Source organism: Sapajus apella, unplaced genomic scaffold (assembly GCF_009761245.1).
Source record: "Sapajus apella isolate SASKATOON/1434 unplaced genomic scaffold, GSC_monkey_1.0 scaffold3, whole genome shotgun sequence".
Lineage (NCBI taxonomy): Eukaryota > Metazoa > Chordata > Mammalia > Primates > Cebidae > Sapajus > Sapajus apella.
Genome location: NW_022436943.1, coordinates 24,073,494 through 24,093,910, shown reverse-complemented (window position 1 = coordinate 24,093,910; position 20,417 = coordinate 24,073,494). Strand labels below are relative to the sequence as shown.

The 20,417-nt window shown below is 36.3% G+C and overlaps 1 protein-coding gene across 1 annotated transcript in view; it reads left to right on the top strand.

Annotated features, from left to right (window-relative positions):
* The window catches only part of PI15 (peptidase inhibitor 15), a 29,765-nt gene extending 22,375 nt beyond the window's left edge, over positions 1-7,390 (top strand). The window contains exon 6 of the mRNA XM_032250970.1: positions 1,491-7,390. Coding sequence (XP_032106861.1) covers positions 1,491-1,626 — 136 coding nt within the window. The 3' untranslated portion in view covers positions 1,627-7,390. The remainder of the gene's footprint in view (positions 1-1,490) is intronic.
* Positions 7,391-20,417: the final 13,027 nt, after the last annotated feature.

The following is a 20,417-nucleotide window of genomic DNA, read 5'->3' as shown; positions in this document are numbered from 1 at the left end:
GATTATGAACATAGAATGGTACAGGATTCGGATAAGAGAGTAAGCTACACTCATAAGATAATAGGCCCCCTTGAGCATTTTTGAGCAAGTCCCTGATGGCATCAAAATTATGCTTGAGGAAGCTTGTCCTTAGAGTATAGTGTAGAATAAATTTAATAGAGGCTGGCAGTCTTAAAATCTTATCTCAGTTTATAATGTGAATAATTAGCAAGTTTTTGATTTTATAGGTAGATTTTCCCATATAGATATTTTATAGATAAAAGTCTGAATTTTTAACTGACTGATTGATCAAGATATTTTCATATCCTGTAGATAAACTTTATGAGTCACTGCTTGGTCTTAGTTGGGTCTTAAGGAAGATGAAGGCTTCCTGTTTCACATTTTAGCTTCTTACCTTGTTGTCTTATCTTCAACCCTGAATTTTTACCAATGACAACCAAATTTTCTCCTGAACATTCAATTGCCTTCACATTGCTGTCTATATTGCTATTTCTTAGTATTTTAGTTACTTACCACCAAACTACTGAGAACACATTTATTAACTTCTCCTATATAATTAAAATAGCAAAATAACAGTATGGCATCATGGCTGTTTGTAACTCTGTTAACGTGGATATTTTGGGCCATTATTATGATCATGGCCATCAACACAGTGAAAGAAAAATATTGACAATGCAAAGTAATTCAATTAAAACTTTCAGTATTATCAACAATCTAATAGCACTAATTTAAAGAAATTAGTAGCTATCAATTTGCATATGAAATAAAACTTTTGGTGTCACCTTTAATTGTTCCTGAGAGACATTGTTCTCCTAATATGAGAATAATGGTATATTGGTTTATACCATTTTACCACATAAGAAGTTTTTCTCATTTCATTTTATGAAGATTGAGAATCTAAACTACTTTACAGCTTTAGAAGCAAATCTCATGAACATATCATGTAAACATATATATGATAAATGTATATCATAAACATGGTATATGGTAAACATGTATCATGATAAACATGATATATTTTGTTTATATGATAACTTCTTACTCATTTCATTATGTTTAAGTCTCCCAGAATATACCATTTTTTTCTTAATCATCCTTAGATGAGCATTAGTATGAGTTTGAAAGGAGTAAGTTTAAGGGAATATGGCCTGAGTATGTGCTCCGCAAACCTGCTGTGGAAGGAGAGAGATTTGAGTGGAATGAGCCTGATGTCCCATGGCTCTGTGTCATCAGGTGTTGTAGGGATTCATTTCTTAACTGTAAATGAACATCGTATCAACAATACTCAGAGAGAATATATTTTAAAAGCAAGATATACAGAATAAGTTACAATTGAAATAAGAAATGATTATAACTTTTAGTGACTTTCTAATGCAACTTCTTGAACAGATCATCACATGTCAATACACGTGAACATATGGCTTAAGGACAATCTACTTTTAAAAACGTGTGGGTTGCACTAATGCTGTCTTTTTTGTTTTCCCTTCTAGGGGCAATTGGATTGGGGAAGCACCATATAAAGTAGGGGTACCATGTTCATCTTGTCCTCCAAGTTATGGGGGCTCTTGTACTGACAATCTGTGTTTTCCAGGAGTTACATCAAACTACCTGTACTGGTTTAAATAAGCTTACTTTTTCCTCCAGGAAATATAATAATTTCTGGGAACATGGGCATACATATATATATATTGAATTTTGCACATATTTTGCATATTTTATGATAATCTTGTTTTCCTTTTAGTATTCCTTTGTATAAATTAGTGTTTGTCTAGCATGTTTGTTTAATCCTTTGAGATATTTGAAACATCAATTTCTATTTTCTGACCTCTAAGCCTAAATTAAAATATTGTATATGTAATGATGACATAGTTGATGCATCCAATCCTAAAACTTACATTTATAAATTATATCATTATATCATTATGTTCCTAAGTAATAAAATATGTATTTAACCTGTGTGTATATGTATACATATACATATATATGTGTATGGATTTATATATGCACACAAACATATAATGTATGATGTAACACATAGATAATAATATGAGTCAGTAGCCAACTTGAGGGAAATTTTAAAAAGACTATTCTCAAGTATATGTAAGGTGATGGGACACCTTTAGCACCCATTTCTGTAATACCCACAAAGTGATAATTTATAAAATAATACTTAGTGATATCTGGAAATAATAATTTAAGGAACCTGGAGACAGTTTTTCTTATTTGAGTCCACCAAAGGATAATGCCAACTTATATCTTATGTAAGTTCTCAAATCATGCCTTTTGCTTAGTCTCATTTTATTGAATCAGTAGTCATGAGTTGAGTGCTTACTACATGCAAGACACTTTGCTAGTTGTGTTCTGATAATGCAGAGATAATTAGACATGGTTTCTGCCCTCAAGAAGCTCACAAAAAATATTCAGGAAATAATGCAGACTGGTGATTTTACTATAACATTATTTTTGAAGGGAGCAGACACAGCAGTATTTACCTGTAGGTGGAGCAAGTAATAAACCATGCTGTACTATAGATACACAAGTTTTGCTTCTCATGGAAATTTAGTTACAGTACTTGGAATGAGAAGGGCAAGGAAATAATCAACAAATGCCAAGATTTCTGGAACAGATTGTACACCTGTGACTTTGGAAAACAGAAAGCAAAACCCTCAGAAAACTAATGAAGTCCAAGAGAAGTAACATTTAGAGGACAGGTATGAAAAGGGTAATTGCACATAACCACCAGATGGAGAGATTCAGAATGGCCTATCCTGAGGGTTTAGTACATCCCGAGGCCTGTCAGGAGCTGAAGGATTCCAAGAAGAGATGTGGAGGTGCTGACGACACCCCTGTCTCTTCATTGTTCAGCCTATCATTGAATCAATCTACTTATCATTTTGAATCTTTGAGTATTGCATGAAAGATCCATGGTGTACACCTCATACAGTCATGACTTTGTTAAAATAGCCTTCTTTACATGCTTTCTAAGGGCTAGTTATCAACTTTATTTCTGTTTCTGTAGAAGAAACATTTTCAGTTCTTCTTTGAGTTTGATTATGAAAATCCATTTAGAGTCGCTATGAAAATTTTACTCATGTAATTTGGAAATGTCACATTTTCCTATTCATGACATCTCTTTCAGAGAGGAGAATACAACATCTTGGTCAAGATATTTAACGTATTGCACTTCAAGTACGTGTGTGCGTGTGTGTGTGTGTGTGTGTTATTCAGGTTATGTAATGCTTCCATAGAATTACAGAACAATTTAATATGGTTAGTTTCAGAACAATTAAATATGGTTAGTTCCAGAGTGCAAATAACAGAAGGAAGCTACTTGTTTAAAATTTCATATACATTTGCAGTTTTTTAGGTTGGATATTTTGAAAGATGACAGATCATTAAATCCATTCAATGGTAAGGGAATTCACCATCTGAAGGTTGGGTCTGCTTGTTAACGAATGACTGGCCCAATTACCCTTATAAATTGAACATGGGGACAAAATGCTTTGATAACATACTATTTTGCCTTTGTGGGCACTTACGTAGATGCTGTTAAATGTTTTTGGAGATGAAAATGGAGAATAGAAGTAATTACATTATTAGGTGTTAATCCAGATTTTCTAGTATATCTAGACAATTGGAGGGAAAGCTCATTAGTGGGATGCTTGCTTGATTTATCTAGATAGTCTTTTCTTCTTCTATTTTATTCATTTTACAGGAACAGCAATAAGTACTATGAAAGAAGGTGGCTACACTAATTTCCAATTTTGTTGATGAATTGCTTCTGTGAGTTCACTTTTCAATTCTAAGGAAGAATAGTAATATTTGCTACATATTTCACAGAGGTTCTAATGAGGGTAAATTTACTAGATTAATAAAAATTTATGAATATTGAAATTATCATTAATATTATAAAACATTTATTTGAGATCAAATTAAATTTTTCATGAGCTCCTCTTTGGCAGAAACTCTGTTTAATTCTTTGTATTATCCCAGCTTCTTAAATGGTGGCTATACCAATAAACGTTTAATAAATGCTCATATAAATGGATTTTTAGAATTAAATAAAAAGCCAAGAATGGCAACAATTTACAAAAATCCCATCGCTCCATGCTTAAGACAAAAATGTTTTAAATATAAAGTTTTAATTATATAAAAAATCCAGATGAATCATCGAATGTATCAGATTAAAACTAGGGTCTGCACACTTAGGCAACTGTCCTTTCCAAACCATGACAAGAATTGCAAGTTTATTTATAATTTAACAACTCAGCTGAAAACATAACGGGTATATTTGTTATTCTAACTCTATTTTTTAAAGTTAATAATATAAAGTGGCCATGTAAAGTATTTTATTTTCCAGGCTAAAGCAAATGAAAGTTTGCTAGTATCAACACAGCCTGCCATATTTTTCACAGCATGCAACAATGGTGCTAGGATAGCTATTTTTCACTGTAATTGCCAGAAGCAGGAAAGGTCTGGGTATAAGCTATTTCATAAGAGCAGCTTTAAATGGTCAGTATTAAGGTTTTCATATGGAACAGTGTCATTCAAAAAAAATAGTAATTGGCATATATATATTCCACAGCATTGATCATCTCTACGGTGCTGATTTTTTTATATGACGGGTAGAAAAATTGTAATATTCTTGTGGTATAGGTTTGGGGCTTCCATTGTCATCAAAAGACTGAAAAATTTTAAGTTTGGAATTAAACTGATGGATTTCATGGTAGAATTATCTGTGAGTTGTGTAGGCACAGTCTTAATATTTCTGGTTATGGTAGTGTTTGCTCAAGAAATGTGGATGAAGCCATTATTGTTATTATTGTTTATGCTTCTGTTCAGTCCTCTAAGCATCATCCCTTCTGTGGCCCATCATCCAGCAGAGCTGCCTTACAAATTTCATTGGCAGCGCCATAACATTCATTTGAAAAGTTCATGGAAACATTCATTTGAAAGTTCCATGTAGCTTTAGCACAGAGTTGACCAAACACTAGGGCAAGTTCTGTTTAACATAGAATATTTGAACTGAAACAATATGTATTTTTCTCATAATATGCACTTGTATGAAACCAACTTATCTACATAATTAAATCTAATATATATTTAAGCCAGTTTAAGTGTTTTGTGTTCCTGCTGTGCTTATAAAATACATGCACAAGCTAAACATATAATTTGAATGGGTCTATGAAGGAAAAATAATGCTTAGGCTTTGATGTATGTTCTTCCTGTGTAGCCATAAACTCAGGTTCTGCAGTATCAAAGGATGTAAATCTTGACATAGATGGAAGCCTTTACCTACCAAAGTGTTTAGGGAGAATAAAGTTACATTTGTCTTACTGTCTAACATTACCTTTGCTTTTATGTTTCATAAAAATTTGTCACTATTTGTGTGGGTGAAACATATAATCACATGCTATCATTTGAACATATGCAAAATAATTTTAAAAATTATGTTATGGTTTAAATTTGACTTATTGGAGGTCAGTCAAAAACTTAGAAGTTTTACCAGTTCACTGGTTAATGGTGCTGAAAACACATTACGATTACCACATATACTTGCTATAACTTTTGAAGTTTCTTAGCAAAGTTTTTATTCAGTGTGAACTGTCAGTATCTATTCTGGTGCTAAATATACGGTGCTATATGAATTGTCAGTGTTGATGGCTTTAGTAATGCTCCTTTTATTCATTGTTAAAAGGGTTATCCATTCAATTCCTGATTCCGAAATATTAATGAAATCCTATGTTAAACTAATCTTTACCAAAAATAGGCAAGTTAACTCTGTTGTTTTAATGCAACAGTCCAATGTTATTTAGGTGTTACAGAATTTAAATATATTTCTTTGGAAGTTACCTTTATTTTTTTTTTTAATTTTTTTCCAGCTTGGCAATGTCCAAAGTCAAGTATCACCTAAACTGATTAGAGTACGCCTGGAACTAACAATGTTGCAGGCAGTAGCGCCCTCTGGTGGTTATGAAGACAAATTCTTAATTGCTGCTTGACCCACAGCAAAAGCCATTTCTGTTCCATAAAAATTTGTAGTGCAATATTAGAATTTTCATGTATTTCCTAAGTCTGACAGCATCGAAAATGTTTGATAATATGAACATATGTCTCTAAGAGGAAAAGAGAGTTAATACATTCTGGCACCCACTTTCCCAAGTAATAATGTTTTTTGTGATTTTCCAGTTCTGAGGCACTTATTAAAGTGTTTTTTTTTTTCTTTTCTAAATTAGATATTGCTAAAATATATTTTTAAATTTAGTTAGCTTTATAAATACAATTAGAATTATAATTATCTCACTTTCAGAAGTGATGGTTTATTTTTGTTTAGCTCAGTTCATAAGATAAAAAATATATAGAAAAATAATTTCATATATAAAAGGATTATTTCTCCACCTTTAATTATTGGTCTATAATTTGACAATGTTATTTGGTCATATCATTGAATGTATTATTCCACTCAAAGTCCTTCTAGATTGAAAAATGTATGTAAAAGCTTGGGAGTATATCATCTATAACTAATACAGATAATATTTTCAGGTTTAAATATGTATAATCGACTTCAGTTTATATATATAACTGGCTGGGTGTAAGCTCTCTGTTTTGACAGATTCCTTAAATCATGTTAGCATAACCAAATAAAATTTACCTTGAAGCCCTTTCTAAAATATTTTCAGACTTATTTTAAAGCAGTAGAACTTTTTCTATGAACGAAATCACATGCAAAACTCCAACTTGTAATATGCATAAAATGGACTTACTTATTCCCCGTACCTTCTCTAGTGCCTGGGAACACTCTTCTCTGAGCCCTTGGATTGATTCTATTACACAGAGCAACTTTAATCTAAATCATTTAGTTCCCTCCTTTTCCTCTAAAAACAACCATCCAATGAAAAAAAAAATGTGAGGGCCTAAATTATTTCAATGGTTTTCTGAAATATTCAATTCAGTTTGTACGTGTTAGCACTCTTTTAGTTTGGGGGAGGTTAAATACTGTACTAAGCTGGTGCTTGGATACATATTGCAGCATCTTGTGTTGTATTTGACAAACAGAATTTTGGTACCAAAATATTTTGAGAATTAGAGATGATTGTGATGCATGTATATAAACACTATTTTTAAAAATATCTAAATATGTCTCACATATTTATATAATCCTCAAATATACTGTATCATCTTAGATATTTTTTAAACAAATTAATTTGGAGAAGTTTTATTCATTGCCTGATGCTGTGGCAAAAAATGGTGCCTCTGACGTTGTGATATAGTGTTGTGAGTGTGTACATATATAAAACCTGTGTAAACCTCTGTCCTTAAGAACCATAACAAATGTAGCTTTTTAAACTCCATTGTATTATTTTTTCTTTTAATAAAAAAGTATGATTAATTGTGTTGTTTTCGAATTATATCTAATTGTTTTCTTTTTTCCATAGTTTTAAAGTAGATTAGACACTAGATGAACTGGCCTGTTGGATCGACCATCTACCAGTTTTGATGAGAGATAAAGCACTTTTCTAAAGCAACAATGACTGTATTTTTAATGCACCACTGAAACTTTTCTATTTTTCTTTCTTCCTTCCCTTTCCTGTTTTCTTCCCTTTTTCTTTCCTTCTTTTGCCACTAAATCTCCCCAAATATTTTGAGGTATCATTATAAAAGATATTTCCATGGAGGGAAAAGAAAAGAACAAAACATTAAGAAGTTCTGACTGGGTAAAACTGCAGCAGTTGAACATGAATATTTTTTGTTTCTTTGTAGAGAAGAAACCAAAGCCTTCTTCTAAGCCTTTCTAAGGGAGAGGCACCATCTCAGGCCACTAGTCTGCCCAAGGCTGGAGACTCCCAGGGTTGCTCTTCCTTGTAGAGGGGTAATTCATTCCTCTCTAGTGAGATGGTTGATCTCATAGGCCAGTAGAGAAAGACCAGAATCTAGGACTTCATTTATTATTATTATTTGTTTTACCATAGAGAGAGCCTCACTAACTCAAGCCTTTTCAAGCAGCATCTCTCCCCCCAACCCTGTAGCTCTCTCTCAGCTTCTCTTTCTCTTGCTAGTCGTCCTTGCTCACCTCATTTCCTCCTATTTCAAGCCCCTGGTTTTCCACTCACAATTTGGGGAAGTTCTGTCATCTCTCGTGCAGGTGGGGTCCCATTCACTGATCTGTGAGTGTGTATGTGCGTGCATGCATGTGCAGGTGTGCGTATTACAATTTCTAGCCCCACAGAGGCCTGATGCTAGCAAAATCTCAGTTTTCTATTCTTGGACATCTCTGAAGGTGAAGAAATGGGGTGGGGAGTGATGATACCATTCAGTCTTACCCACTGGTTAGCACTAGTTAACCTACGCTCTCATGAGAGGCAATATCCCTGACAAGGCAGACACTGGCTTTTCCAGATACAGCATACTGTACTCTTGTGAGCAGAGCCTATTCCTGCTGTCACTTGACTCTGCCCTAGGTCCTTCTGAGACAGTAATGTTGGCACTGTGGTCCCAGGGAGCACCGACTCTCCTGTGCTGTGCTTACACTTTGCAGGAGGGATTAGTCCTGTCTGGTCCTGTCTTAGCAAAGTGGAGAGGTGGCACACATCCTTAGTTGAATATCTTTGACCCCAACTCTCTCCTCTGATGAAGGACAAATGAAGTCCTAGCATGTTTCCTTCATTGATAGCTTAATAATTGAAGGGAACATGCCAGCTTATGAAGGAACACATGGGTTTTTCTAAACTTAAGTGCAGACAGAAATTTATCCTGTGAATTTCTACATAATACATTGAACGATGTAGTTAATTATCTCAAAAATGATTTTTTTTTCTGAAAAAATGCACATGAAAATGGTATAACCAGACTTTATTCTAAAAACTAAAAGGTATGTGAAAATTCTACAAGCTCCAGAATCTGTCAGTATCCTGAAAAATTGTGTATGCATTTACCTTTTAACTCAGCAATTCCTCTTCTACACATCCGCTCCAGAGGTACACTGGCAAAATATGAAATGACATGTGTACGATGTGAATTATTATAGAATGATTTGTAACTATTTGTAACAGAGAAACACCAGGGATTCAGTCTAGTTCCTGCCGCTCTCAGCATAGAAAGCCAATCACTGAGAAAATGATTATTGCCAAAGAAGAAGGCTTTGCAGTGGAGGAGATGAGAGATCAGTCTCAAATTCATCTCTCTCTGACTAAAATTAGGCATTTATATAGCAGGGAGGAAAGGTCACCATGTATGGGAAAACAGGAACTCTGGAGAGGTAAGGAAGAAATCGTGATAAATGAAGGGCCTGGCTTCTCATTGTCTGGATCTGGTGAGTTTCAGGCTTTAAGACCAGAAGGGTCAATCTCTATGTTTATCAAAAACAACAACAACAACAACAACAACAAAAAAGAACTGTCTTTGGAACTACTGGTGCAGTTTCAATAGCAAAAAGCCAGAAACAAAGGTCAATCAGAAAGGGGTTGCCTGAGTAGTATGCCCACTTGAGATAATACATTGTCTTCCTCTGGGATGCTGTAATAAAGTATTACAGGCTGTTTGGCTTATAAACTACAGACATTTATTTCTCACAGTTTCAGAGGTTAGAACTCTGATATCAGAGTGCCAGCCTGGTCAGGCTACAGAGAGAGTCCCTTTCCAGATTGCAGACTGCTGGCTTCTCCTCAAATCCTCACGTGGCAGAAAGAGAATCACACCAGCTCTCTGAGGATTCTTTTATAAGGACGCTAATTTCATTTATAAGAGCTCCAACCTCACGACCTTACCGCCTCCCAAAGGCGAGCCTCTAGTATCGTCACATTGGGAGGTCAGGATATCAACATAGGAATTTGTGGGGACACACTCAGTTCAAAACATTATGCAGTTGAAAAGAAAATCTTTATACACTCATTCAAAGTGGTCTCCCAGGATACATTGCTAAGTGAAAAAAGTATGGTACAGAAGATTATAACTGGCATACTACCGTCATGGGAACATTCTGGGGGAATACTACACGTATACACACATGCATTTATGATACTATTAGTTTCCATTTACAAAAAGAAAAGTAGAATGGTGAATTAGAAAAGAATAAAAATATTACCTCTAGAGGGTAAGAAGTGAACCTGATAAAGGGACAAAAAGATTTGAAATGACTCTAAAACTTAGTGTTTGGGGCAGATACCCTTAGTGGAACATATTTTAAAGATAGAGTTGCAAAGAAAGATTTAGTTTTATTCAGTAGCCTGTAAGTAACTAGACTGTTCTTTTTAGAAATCAAAGTTTTCAATGTAAGAGAAAAGAGGTATCATCTCACAAAATAACACTGAAGTATGAATTTGAAATATCAGTATTAACTCAAGATATTTGAGTTAATATAGTCTTAAAATCTCTGAACAGTGTGAAGTCATAGACACTCGGAATCCAATAGGGCTGAGTTCGTTTAGTGTACAGATTGTTGTCCCTAACACCACAGGGACAAGTAAGGCTTGGCCACCACCTAATCCACGTAATGTATGTCTCTCACATACATTAATGGAGTCCAAAGTGGGGTTTGTGGTCCGGAGTGCTCAAGAAGCAGTATTGAGAGTCGTGCTTAGGAAATAGAAGAACTGGTTTTGATATTTAATTTTATCTAAGAAAAAGAAAGAAAGAAATGAAGAATCCCTGCAGGATAAGGGATTGACGGCGATGCCTCTCCCTTGCTCCATAAGTAAGGGATGTGTTTCCTGAGAAGGGTGTGGTGTCTGAAGGCTGGAGAGTGGCCCATGACAGCAGCATCCTCTGTGATTCTCACATGGCTGTTTGCTTTTAGGTCTTTTCCACCTACTGTATTTTAATAAACCAGATAAGAGAATTAAAATCCAGCTTTTAATGAACATTGACCAAAAGTTTCATAAAATTTCTACAGAACCAATATTAAAAATAATTTGATACTGAATGCACAGGTAACACCAGGAAATGTAAGAGCTGGTACTTACCTTACTTATAATAACAAGCTGCTAACCACATTGTTAGGTAAAAATAATGATGATTTAATATGACAGACTGGCCAAGGAATTCAAAATTTTCCAGACTACTAGGAATAATAAATGTGATGTTAATAATGAACATTTGCCTTGATAGATTAGCTGGTGAGTTAAGCCATCATTAGCAAATATTTGTAAATGAAAATAAATGTAAAATGATCGAAGTGATATACTAAACAAAACTTTTCAAAATTATTGAGCATATTTGATGACGTTGCTCTACTAAAAATGTAAATACCAGCAAAATCTAAAATTAAAATTAGAAATATCACAGTAGTGTTTTGAGGAAAGCAAAATGACTTTATAACATTGATAACAAAATATTTTTAACATTTATTAGAAATTTCACTCTAAATATTTTGTTGTTTAAATATTTTATAATATATACAATATATATAATTCGTGGAACCTAGGGGATCTCATGTGTAATGTCTAATTTATATTAGCACAGCTTACAATTTATATCACACACAGTGGGGTGAGTAAGATCCAAAACTTTTTACTCTCGTATTGCACAGCCAAAAAATTTAGAAGCAATAGGTGCGAGCCAGGGCAGCTTCCTAATGGGTCTCTCTGCTTCCACTCTTGCTCTCTGAATGTCCAGCCCTACAGCGCCGGGATTGATCATTTTCAAAGTAAAACACATTCCATGACTTTCCTGCACAGGACCTCCCAGCCACATTCCAATGCACTTTTTTTCTCCTTTCCTTTCCTTTTCTCTCTCTCTCTCTCTCTGTCTTTCTTTTCTTTTTCTTTTTTTTTTGAGACAGAGTCTCGCTCTATCACCAGGCTGAAGTGCAGTGGCATGATCTTGGGCTCACTGCAACCTCTGCCTCCTAGGTCCAAACAATTCTCCTGCCTCAGCCTCCTGAGCAGTTGGGACTATAGGCACACACCACCGCTCCTGGTTTGTTTGTTTGTTTATTTATTTATTTGCATTTTTAGTAGAGACTGCGTTTTCCCATGTTGCCCAGGCTGATCTCGAATTCTTGAGCTCAGGCAAACCTCCCGCCTTGGCATCCCAAAGTGCTAGAATTATAGGCATGAGCCACCGCGCCCAGCCTCCAGATTTCCACTCTTAAGGAAATCTGAACTTCATTGCTAGTCAAAAGAGCTTGGCTGGGTGGCTCCTGCCTCCTTCTCCAAGGTCCTTCTCTGCTTCTTTGCTGTTGCTCACTCTTCCCCGACCTCACCTGCTCTCTTTCCTCCAGGTTCATCTCCTTGGTGGGGCTTTTTCACTTGTTCTTCCCTCTACGACTACCACCTCCAACATAGTTACATGGCTTTTTTTCTCTCACTTTATTCTGGCCCCTCCTAATGGACAGTTTTTGGACCTCCAGATTTAAAACAGCCCTCTTGCCCCACCATCTCTCTCTGCATTTGCCCTAGTGTTATTACCTCCATAGCAGTGACACTGTGATTACTCTGCTAAGATTCTTGTGTATAAGAAATGAAAGACTAATTTTACAACTAGAGTAGGTAAGTCAGTGCAGTATTGGCATAAGAACACTCAAATTCAAATAAATAGAGTGACCAGAAACAAACTCATATGTATATGTGTGTGTGTTTGTATGTGTGTGTGTGCCTGTGTTTCCTGATTTATGACACAAGTACTACTGCAATTCATTGGGAAAAGGTTGATATTTTCTATAAATTCTTCCTTTTAATTTTACTATCCATTTAAAAACAAACATAGCAATAATATTGAGACCTACCTCACACCATACACAAAAATTAATTTGACATAGATTTACAGAGCTGTAAGAAAAAAATAAACACCAAGTTTCTGGAAGAAAGCCTAAGAAAATATCTTCATAACTTTGGGGTAGACAAACACTCCTTAAACAGGACACAATAAACATTAACTCAAAAAATAGAATTATTTATTAATATAAATGAACATTAAAATTAAGACTTTTGCTTATCAAAAGACGGCATCAAGAGAATGAAAAGATAAAGTATAAACCAGGAGAAATAATTTATAGTGCACTTTCAGAAAAGCATTTATATCCAGAATAGTTGAATAAATCATAAATATATTTCAAGTCTAAAAAAAATGACAAAACGTTTAAATTTTTTTCTTCAAAGATATAATTGATTTGTACTCAAAATTGCTTGGTTATTTATAGTATCTTATTCTATTTATATTTTTATAGGCTTCTTTTAATTTTTGAATAAACGAAAGGTAATTATTTTATAGTCTGCGTTTGCTAATTCTAATATCTGCATTACTTGCTAGTTTATTTTTGTTGTGACTTTTTTCCCTTCCCTAAACAGAAACAACACACACACACACACACACACACTTGGTTTTAGTTGTCTTACATACCTTTTTTAATTCTAGAATTTTGTGCAAGTAGGAATAGGTTTCCAATCCACAATTTTAGATGTTGAAATTAACTAAGCTCCAATACAAATTTTAAAATAGAAGTACTGTAATATGTAATTTAAGCACAATGCAGTAAAATGTAGATGGGTATAGATTTTTAAATAAACGCTATTTTGTTACTCCGAAAGACTAACTGGATGTCTAGAGTTGAGCAAAGGGCAGACTGACAGGGAACATTAAATAGAAGTCAAATAATATGCAAGGTAACTTTTTTCTTTTTTTTTTTTTTTTTTTTTGAGACGGAGTTTCGCTCTTGTTACCCAGGCTGGAGTGCAATGGCGCGATCTCGGCTCACCGCAACCTCCGCCTCCTGGGTTCAGGCAATTCTCCTGCCTCAGCCTCCTGAGTAGCTGGGATTACAGGCACGCGCCACCATGCCCAGCTAATGTTTTGTATTTTTAGTAGAGACGGGGTTTCACCATGTTGACCGGGATGGTCTCGATCTCTTGACCTCATGATCCACCCGCCTCAGCCTCCCAAAGCGCTGGGATTACAGGCTTGAGCCACCGCGCCCGGCTTTTCTTAACAACAAACATAAGCTAATGTTAACTCCTGCTCTGCCAGCTAGACTAATTTTTTCTTTAGAATACTTTTGCTGTTATTTTGTAAGATGGAATTTAATTATTAATTAAGATGGAATTTGTCTACTGGTTATCTAAGGTTCACAAGTACTCAAAGAAAGCAGCTTAATTTGAGATTTTCCTTACAGGCATCACATTTTATATTGATGAATCGTTCAATAGACACTTGGATAGAAGAAGAGATTTGAGAAATGATGTAAGGAGAGAACACAAGATACTTTTATTGCTGTCCTTTCATTTTATAAAACATTAACTAATTTTTAAAAAGTGGATAAAATTTTCAGTACACTTCAACTTAAGGCTTTCACATGAACAAAAAAGAAAAAATAATTTCCACAAAATTTTCATGGAAGCCTGAGAGAACGTTAGAAAAAAATTAACATTTCTGGTTAAAAAAAAAATTACCAAGTCATTGTAATCGCTACGAGAAGAAGAACCTATTAAACTAGAAAAGTAATACACATTATTCAATACGAGTGATAAGTAGGAAAGGCTGTTTTTCCAGTTCTAATTTGTAGTGTTTTGTTTTTTTCACCTGTATTTGCTCAATGGGAAACAATTAGGCACTTTTGGGCATGGGCTATGAATGGACAAATATCCACATCGATACTTCCTCTAAAACGTAAGCCTGTTCATTAGTAAGACCATGTCAGCACCTGGAAGGAATCCTCTTGAGCCACGCTCAGCTCAGTTTAGAAACCGGCCATGCCTACATTTAACTCCTGTCCTTATTTTTTAATGTGATTATTCTTCCGTCTGACGCCACAGGAACCCAGTATTAGTTGACAGGCTTTTACTTAAAATAGTTATCTTTAAAGCAATTTCTCCAGCTAATTTATTTTGCTGACATCAGTTAAACTGAGGTTAAAAGAAGAAATATCTCCAATAAACTACTGCCAATCAAGCACAATTATCCACTGCTATGGCAGCAATTCTAGACCATAAAAGAACTTCCAATGCTTGAAATCAAAATAGTATGAGGGGGTGAAATTATTTTCCATTCAGTCATTATTATCTTCTTTGGATTAAAAGTTTCAATTTCACCAGATTCCTCAGATCTGTTTCTTTTTAGTATTTTGTTCAAAAGTTGTCCCCCCACCCCACCCAGATGGTTTTGCTTCCCAGAACAAATAAGCATTTCCACTAACCACGGCCGGCAGTTTGGCTGGTCCTTGGGCAGAGGTCTCAGCGCTTGCTTGTACACAATAATTTTTCAAAAGGTAGGAAACCAGTTCCTGGCTTAGAGAGAACTTGGGGAAAAGAAAACAAAAACGAAACAAAGCAAAACAAAGCTTACATTCTCTTTGGCCCATTTCTAACGTATCTGTGCATTCAGCAGATGAGCCCTTAACAAACAAAGGAAGCCCACCCAGCTTCACTGCAGATACGCCTATGGGTTCACCTGATTTTAATATAACTAGCCCCCCTTCTGTGCTCACTCCACCACATTGAATGGAAAACTGGACAGCTTCTTTGCTCTAAAGTTCCACTAGCTCTTTGTGTCCTTTAAGGAGCCATTTACTTTATTGAAATAGTGATTGGAAAAGTGTTTCAGCCCCTAAAAGATTCGCTCTATTTCAGAGTTTAAACAAGAGGTGGAGGCTTTGCTAAGGCACCAAGGGGAGTATTGCTGTCATAAACACATTCTCTCTTTCTCATCTGGGGTTGGCTTCAGTGTTGGTGCAGTCTTTCCAAGGAGCATATGAATTTCTCACACACTACAGACAATACCCTTGTCTTCATATTCTGCCTCTGCACACACAAGTATATCTGGGACATTTTTGTGGAGGCTTCTGTGGTCTCAGCTCATATCGATACAAAACAAATAGCTTCTCTGGGTGTTGTGGAAGAATAAGAGCGTCAGGGTTGTTTTTCCAGTGGAGTCTCCCACACTGACCTTCTTCATAACAGGTGGGAAAAGTTTTCTTGTATGCTTTGCCCTTCTTCCATAGAGGTTCAGCGCCACTGGAAGGACAAAGTGATGAAAGAATGAACTGCAGATTTCTGGAAAGTGAGTTGGTGTGAGTGAAGATGAAGGAATTATGAGCCATTGTGACGTCCTGGCAATGTCCATGTGCTTCTGCTGCTTGGGTCTTTTGCTGTTCTATGTTCCCAATACTCTGGCATGCATTCATTCAGGAATGTCTAATTGGCAGTACATGTTGTATACCCGTATTTTTTTGGTTTATTTTTGGCTACAGTATTTACTATACTTACTTCTTCTATTTGTAAGAATTCAGCTTGAAGAAAGACAGTCAATGAGGCTTGTCTGAGGAGTTGGCTACAGAGGAATCATCCCATACCCTAGAGCAGTTCCTGCCACATGGTGGGCTGAAAAATAGGCCTGTGGATTGAATAGCTTCTGCTTTGTTACTCTATAACATCAACTACTCTTTCAGCCCCACGACTCTCAGACAGTGTCACTTAACACTTAGGCTAACACTAAATGTCTGGAGCCTTCTACTTAAGCAAGAAGACAATAAGAGAACTTAGATCTATGCTAGGTGAACTTCCAGAGTACTACAAGACATAGTTTGTGTCCCCACCAAATCTCCGTCAAATTGTAATCTCCAGTGTTAGAGATGGGACCTGGCAAGAGGTAATTAGCTCATGTGGGTGGATTTCCCATGAATATTTTAGCAACCTCCCTCTTGTTACTCTCTCTGTGGTAGTGCGTTCCCATGAGATCTGTTTGTTTAAAAGTGTGTGGCGCTTCCCCCTTCTCTCTACCCTGCTCCTGTTCTTGCCAGCTAAGAATCCTGATCCCCCTTCACCTTCTGCCATGATTGTAAGTTTCCTGAGCCCTCTCCAAAAGCCAAGCAGATGCCAGCACCGTGCTTCCTGTAAGCCTGCAGAACTGTGAGCTAATTAAACCTCTTTTCTTTATAATTTACCCAGTTTTAGGTATTTCTTTATAGCAATGTGAGAACAGACTAATATACAACTGGTGTCAAATTTTCCTCTGATTTGGTCTTGAGGTCTCTCTTTCTGGAGAGTGACTATAATTCTAGCCCTGACCTGTTGGCTCCATGGGAGGTGGTTGTGGATGTTTACAGAATGCCTTTCAGGGGATACTTCTTTACCTGGTGAGTGGATGGCCTAATAACTAAGTGTCTAACCCATGCTCAGATGTTTCTTTCACAGGAAACTTGTTTTAACTAGCAGGTGTCCTTGAAGCTCTTGGCTGACCTGTGTTCAGTTTATTCTAACCAAGATAGCTACACTTTAGGATGGCTCTGAGCAGGAGGAGTGTTATACTTGGGTGTGTCCATCAGGTGAGACACAAAGAAGACCACACAACAAAACACATGAAATAACACAAGCAGTGTATTACTTACAGATCCAGAGAGAAGATGGCAGCACACTTTGCAGGGCCTGTGAAGGGAAGAACCAGGACACTTGGTTCAGCCAGCAGGGGAGAAGAAAGTGAGAGAGAGAGAAGGACCTGTGGGCCAAAGCCTTGACTGGGGTCCAGGGCATTACACAAGCAGATTACCTGAAGGGGGTTCTAATTAGCTGGCTTACAGCAAGCAGGTACAAGTTCTGTGGATCACTGTGGCCTGTCTGAACAGTTCATGCAAGGCGTGGGGATCAGTGGGGTGAGTTAAGAGAATTGTATCTAGCTGTCCTTAGGCAGGTGGTTACCAGGAGGTGGTTGTCTAAGGCAGATATCCGGATTGATCCCATTGAAAAATTGGGAGGAGATGAAGAACTGGAAACTATGTTCAAAAGGGACTAAACTCTACTTCTGTTATGAGAAAGTACAACTCATTCAAAAAGGACACTGAGGCAACATAAAATTACAAGAATTCATTCCAACAGCCAGTCTAGGACCTTGGTGTTCTAGCCCTCCAGTTCTTGAGTTTGCCTTTTCTGCTGGCTTTCCTTTCTGCCCTTATGTATCCGTCAACCAGGCTCCTAATTGGTTCCTCTAGTCCTTCCACAGAATAAAGTTCCACCTCTGAACTCCAGCCATCTTGTGACTATGTGTCTGTTATCAGTGGAAAACCTCCTGTGAAACTACACATAGACAGTTAAACTTGAAACTCTAAGGTTGATGGACTGCATTTTTTTGGCTCAAGCCACCACTGCTGGATAAATGAAATTCTAGGCACCGGAATGTAAAATGCCTAACAGCTTCTGTGTACACATTTGTTTTTCTCTTTTAATTGATATTCTGGCTTTAGCCCCACTGCGGAGTTATATCTATTGAACAAATAATTCTGATGCTCTTATTTTCTTTATTCTCAGTCCTGGAGAGATGAGGAAGGGGGGAACGTAGGTAGGAGACAGGATTTTGTGGACTTTTAGCTCACCGCCTCCTAAACACTACTGTTCCAGCCCGGTACTGTCCAAGCAACCTTGTTTATGGAATCTTTACACTGGCTTCCTAAAACCTCCAGGACATGGAAGAGGCAAAATAGCATAATGGTATTCACCCTGGAGCCAAAAGCCTTGATTGACTCTGACTTTGAGACTTATTCATTCTCATTCTGTGTAAGTTTTCTCATATATAAAATGGGGATAATAAAATGTCATAGGATTATTGGAATAGTATGTATAAAGGGCTTCAAACAGTGACCGACTCATAGAAATTTTTCAGGAAGTGTTGGATATTCCAACTAGTCTTTGCTCCTGAAGAAAAGGTAATGATTTCTTAAGTAGATTTGTCCATTTTACAGGACCTCTTAGGCTAACAATAGTCCAGAAAACTGTTTCAGTGCTTTCTATTTTTAGTTCTGGATCTGTTCTTTTCCTCTGCTTAGAATCGTCTTTTCTGGAGTTTTGCATGAATTATCTTTTATTGTTCAAAGCTCAACTTGAATAGTCCCCCCCATTAGAAAGACCTGCCTTGGCCATGCTTGATAGAGTCACCACTGCCTATTTTCTATATTTGACCCTGTTTATTATGTCCTTATAGCATAATTTATAATTATTCTTAATGTGATAGTTAACATTTTTGTCTGTTTCCTCTACTTGATAGTAAATTTAGTGAGTGGAGACAAAGTTTTTGATATGTTTATCTAACATATATATATAAATAAATATATGTACACACACATATAAACACACTGTATGAGACAGAGAAAGAAATATTGATTCATATTGACTGAATGTTGACATACTGCAAGACCATCAGAAATTTCAAAAACGAAACACTCATGTTACATTTGTTTCCTCGAGTAAAACTGAAGAAATGCAGATATTTTCAGAAAATTGTCAGAACAATTTTTATCTGATTTTCCCCAAATAGCCCTATATTGGTTTAATATTTGCTAGTTTTGTTGATTCTTTCAAAACCCTACTTCTAGTTTTGTCAGACTTGGGCTTGAACTAGAACTTGACATCACCTTAAAGTTTGCCTAAGACACTGTTTAAAATATGATTAACTGGCAAATTTATTTCTCCTCCTGACCCAGGAGAATTTAGGATTGATTGAGTCAGATTCTAAGTAATGCAAATTCTGCCCTAATTGTACAAACACACTTCAGCTTCCTCACATTCTTGTTCCTTCTGGTTATCTGCTGTTAGCAAAAGAGAAAGAATAGGGAAAATAATTTGCTCTCTTATATCCCCTCAAGATGATATGTTCTAGGTGTGATTGAATATCTCCAAACCCTTATATAAATGTCAAGTCAATAACCTCTAGCTAATATTTATTAAGAGCCTAGTAGCAGGCACAATGCGGTTAAGTGTTAAGGATCCAGTTGAATAAGATACAACACTCCTCATAATTTACAAGGATAAAATCGAATCAGATATAGTTAGATACATGTAAAATGTAACTAAAATACATTACCAAATATAATATGATAACGCTACCATTATTCAAAAACTTGGAAGGTACAGTAAAGAATATGATAACTAAAACAAGGCTTCTCATGTTCCTTTTAAAAAGAAATTATTCCTGGCTGGCCATGGTGGCTAATGCCTGTAATCCCAGCACTTTGGGAGGTCAAGGTAGGTGGATCACCTGAGGTCAGGAGTTCAAGACCAGCCTGACCACCATGGAGAAACCTCATCTCTACTAAAAATACAAAATTATCTGGGCATGGTGGTACATACCTATAATCCCAGCTACTCGGGAGGCTGAGACAAGAGAATCGCTTGAACCTGGAGGCAGAGGTTGTGGTGAGCCGAGATCATGCCATTGCACTCCAGCCTGGGCAACAAGAGCAAAACTCCATCTCAAGAAAAAAGAGAATAAGATAACTATCATTTGTTACATAGTTAAACTCTATGTAGTTACTGGGCACTATATTTTTAATTTAACATTTAAATTTGGTTTTTGAAAGATGCTTTTTCCACGTATACTTGAGGGATAGAACAGGAAACGTGCATTTGTGAAACAGCAAGCAGTGTGGTGTGATGAAGCAAGGGCTCCCTTCCAGAGAAGCAGGAAATAGGACTGCGCAGGGAGGTCATGTTCAGGGCCTGTGG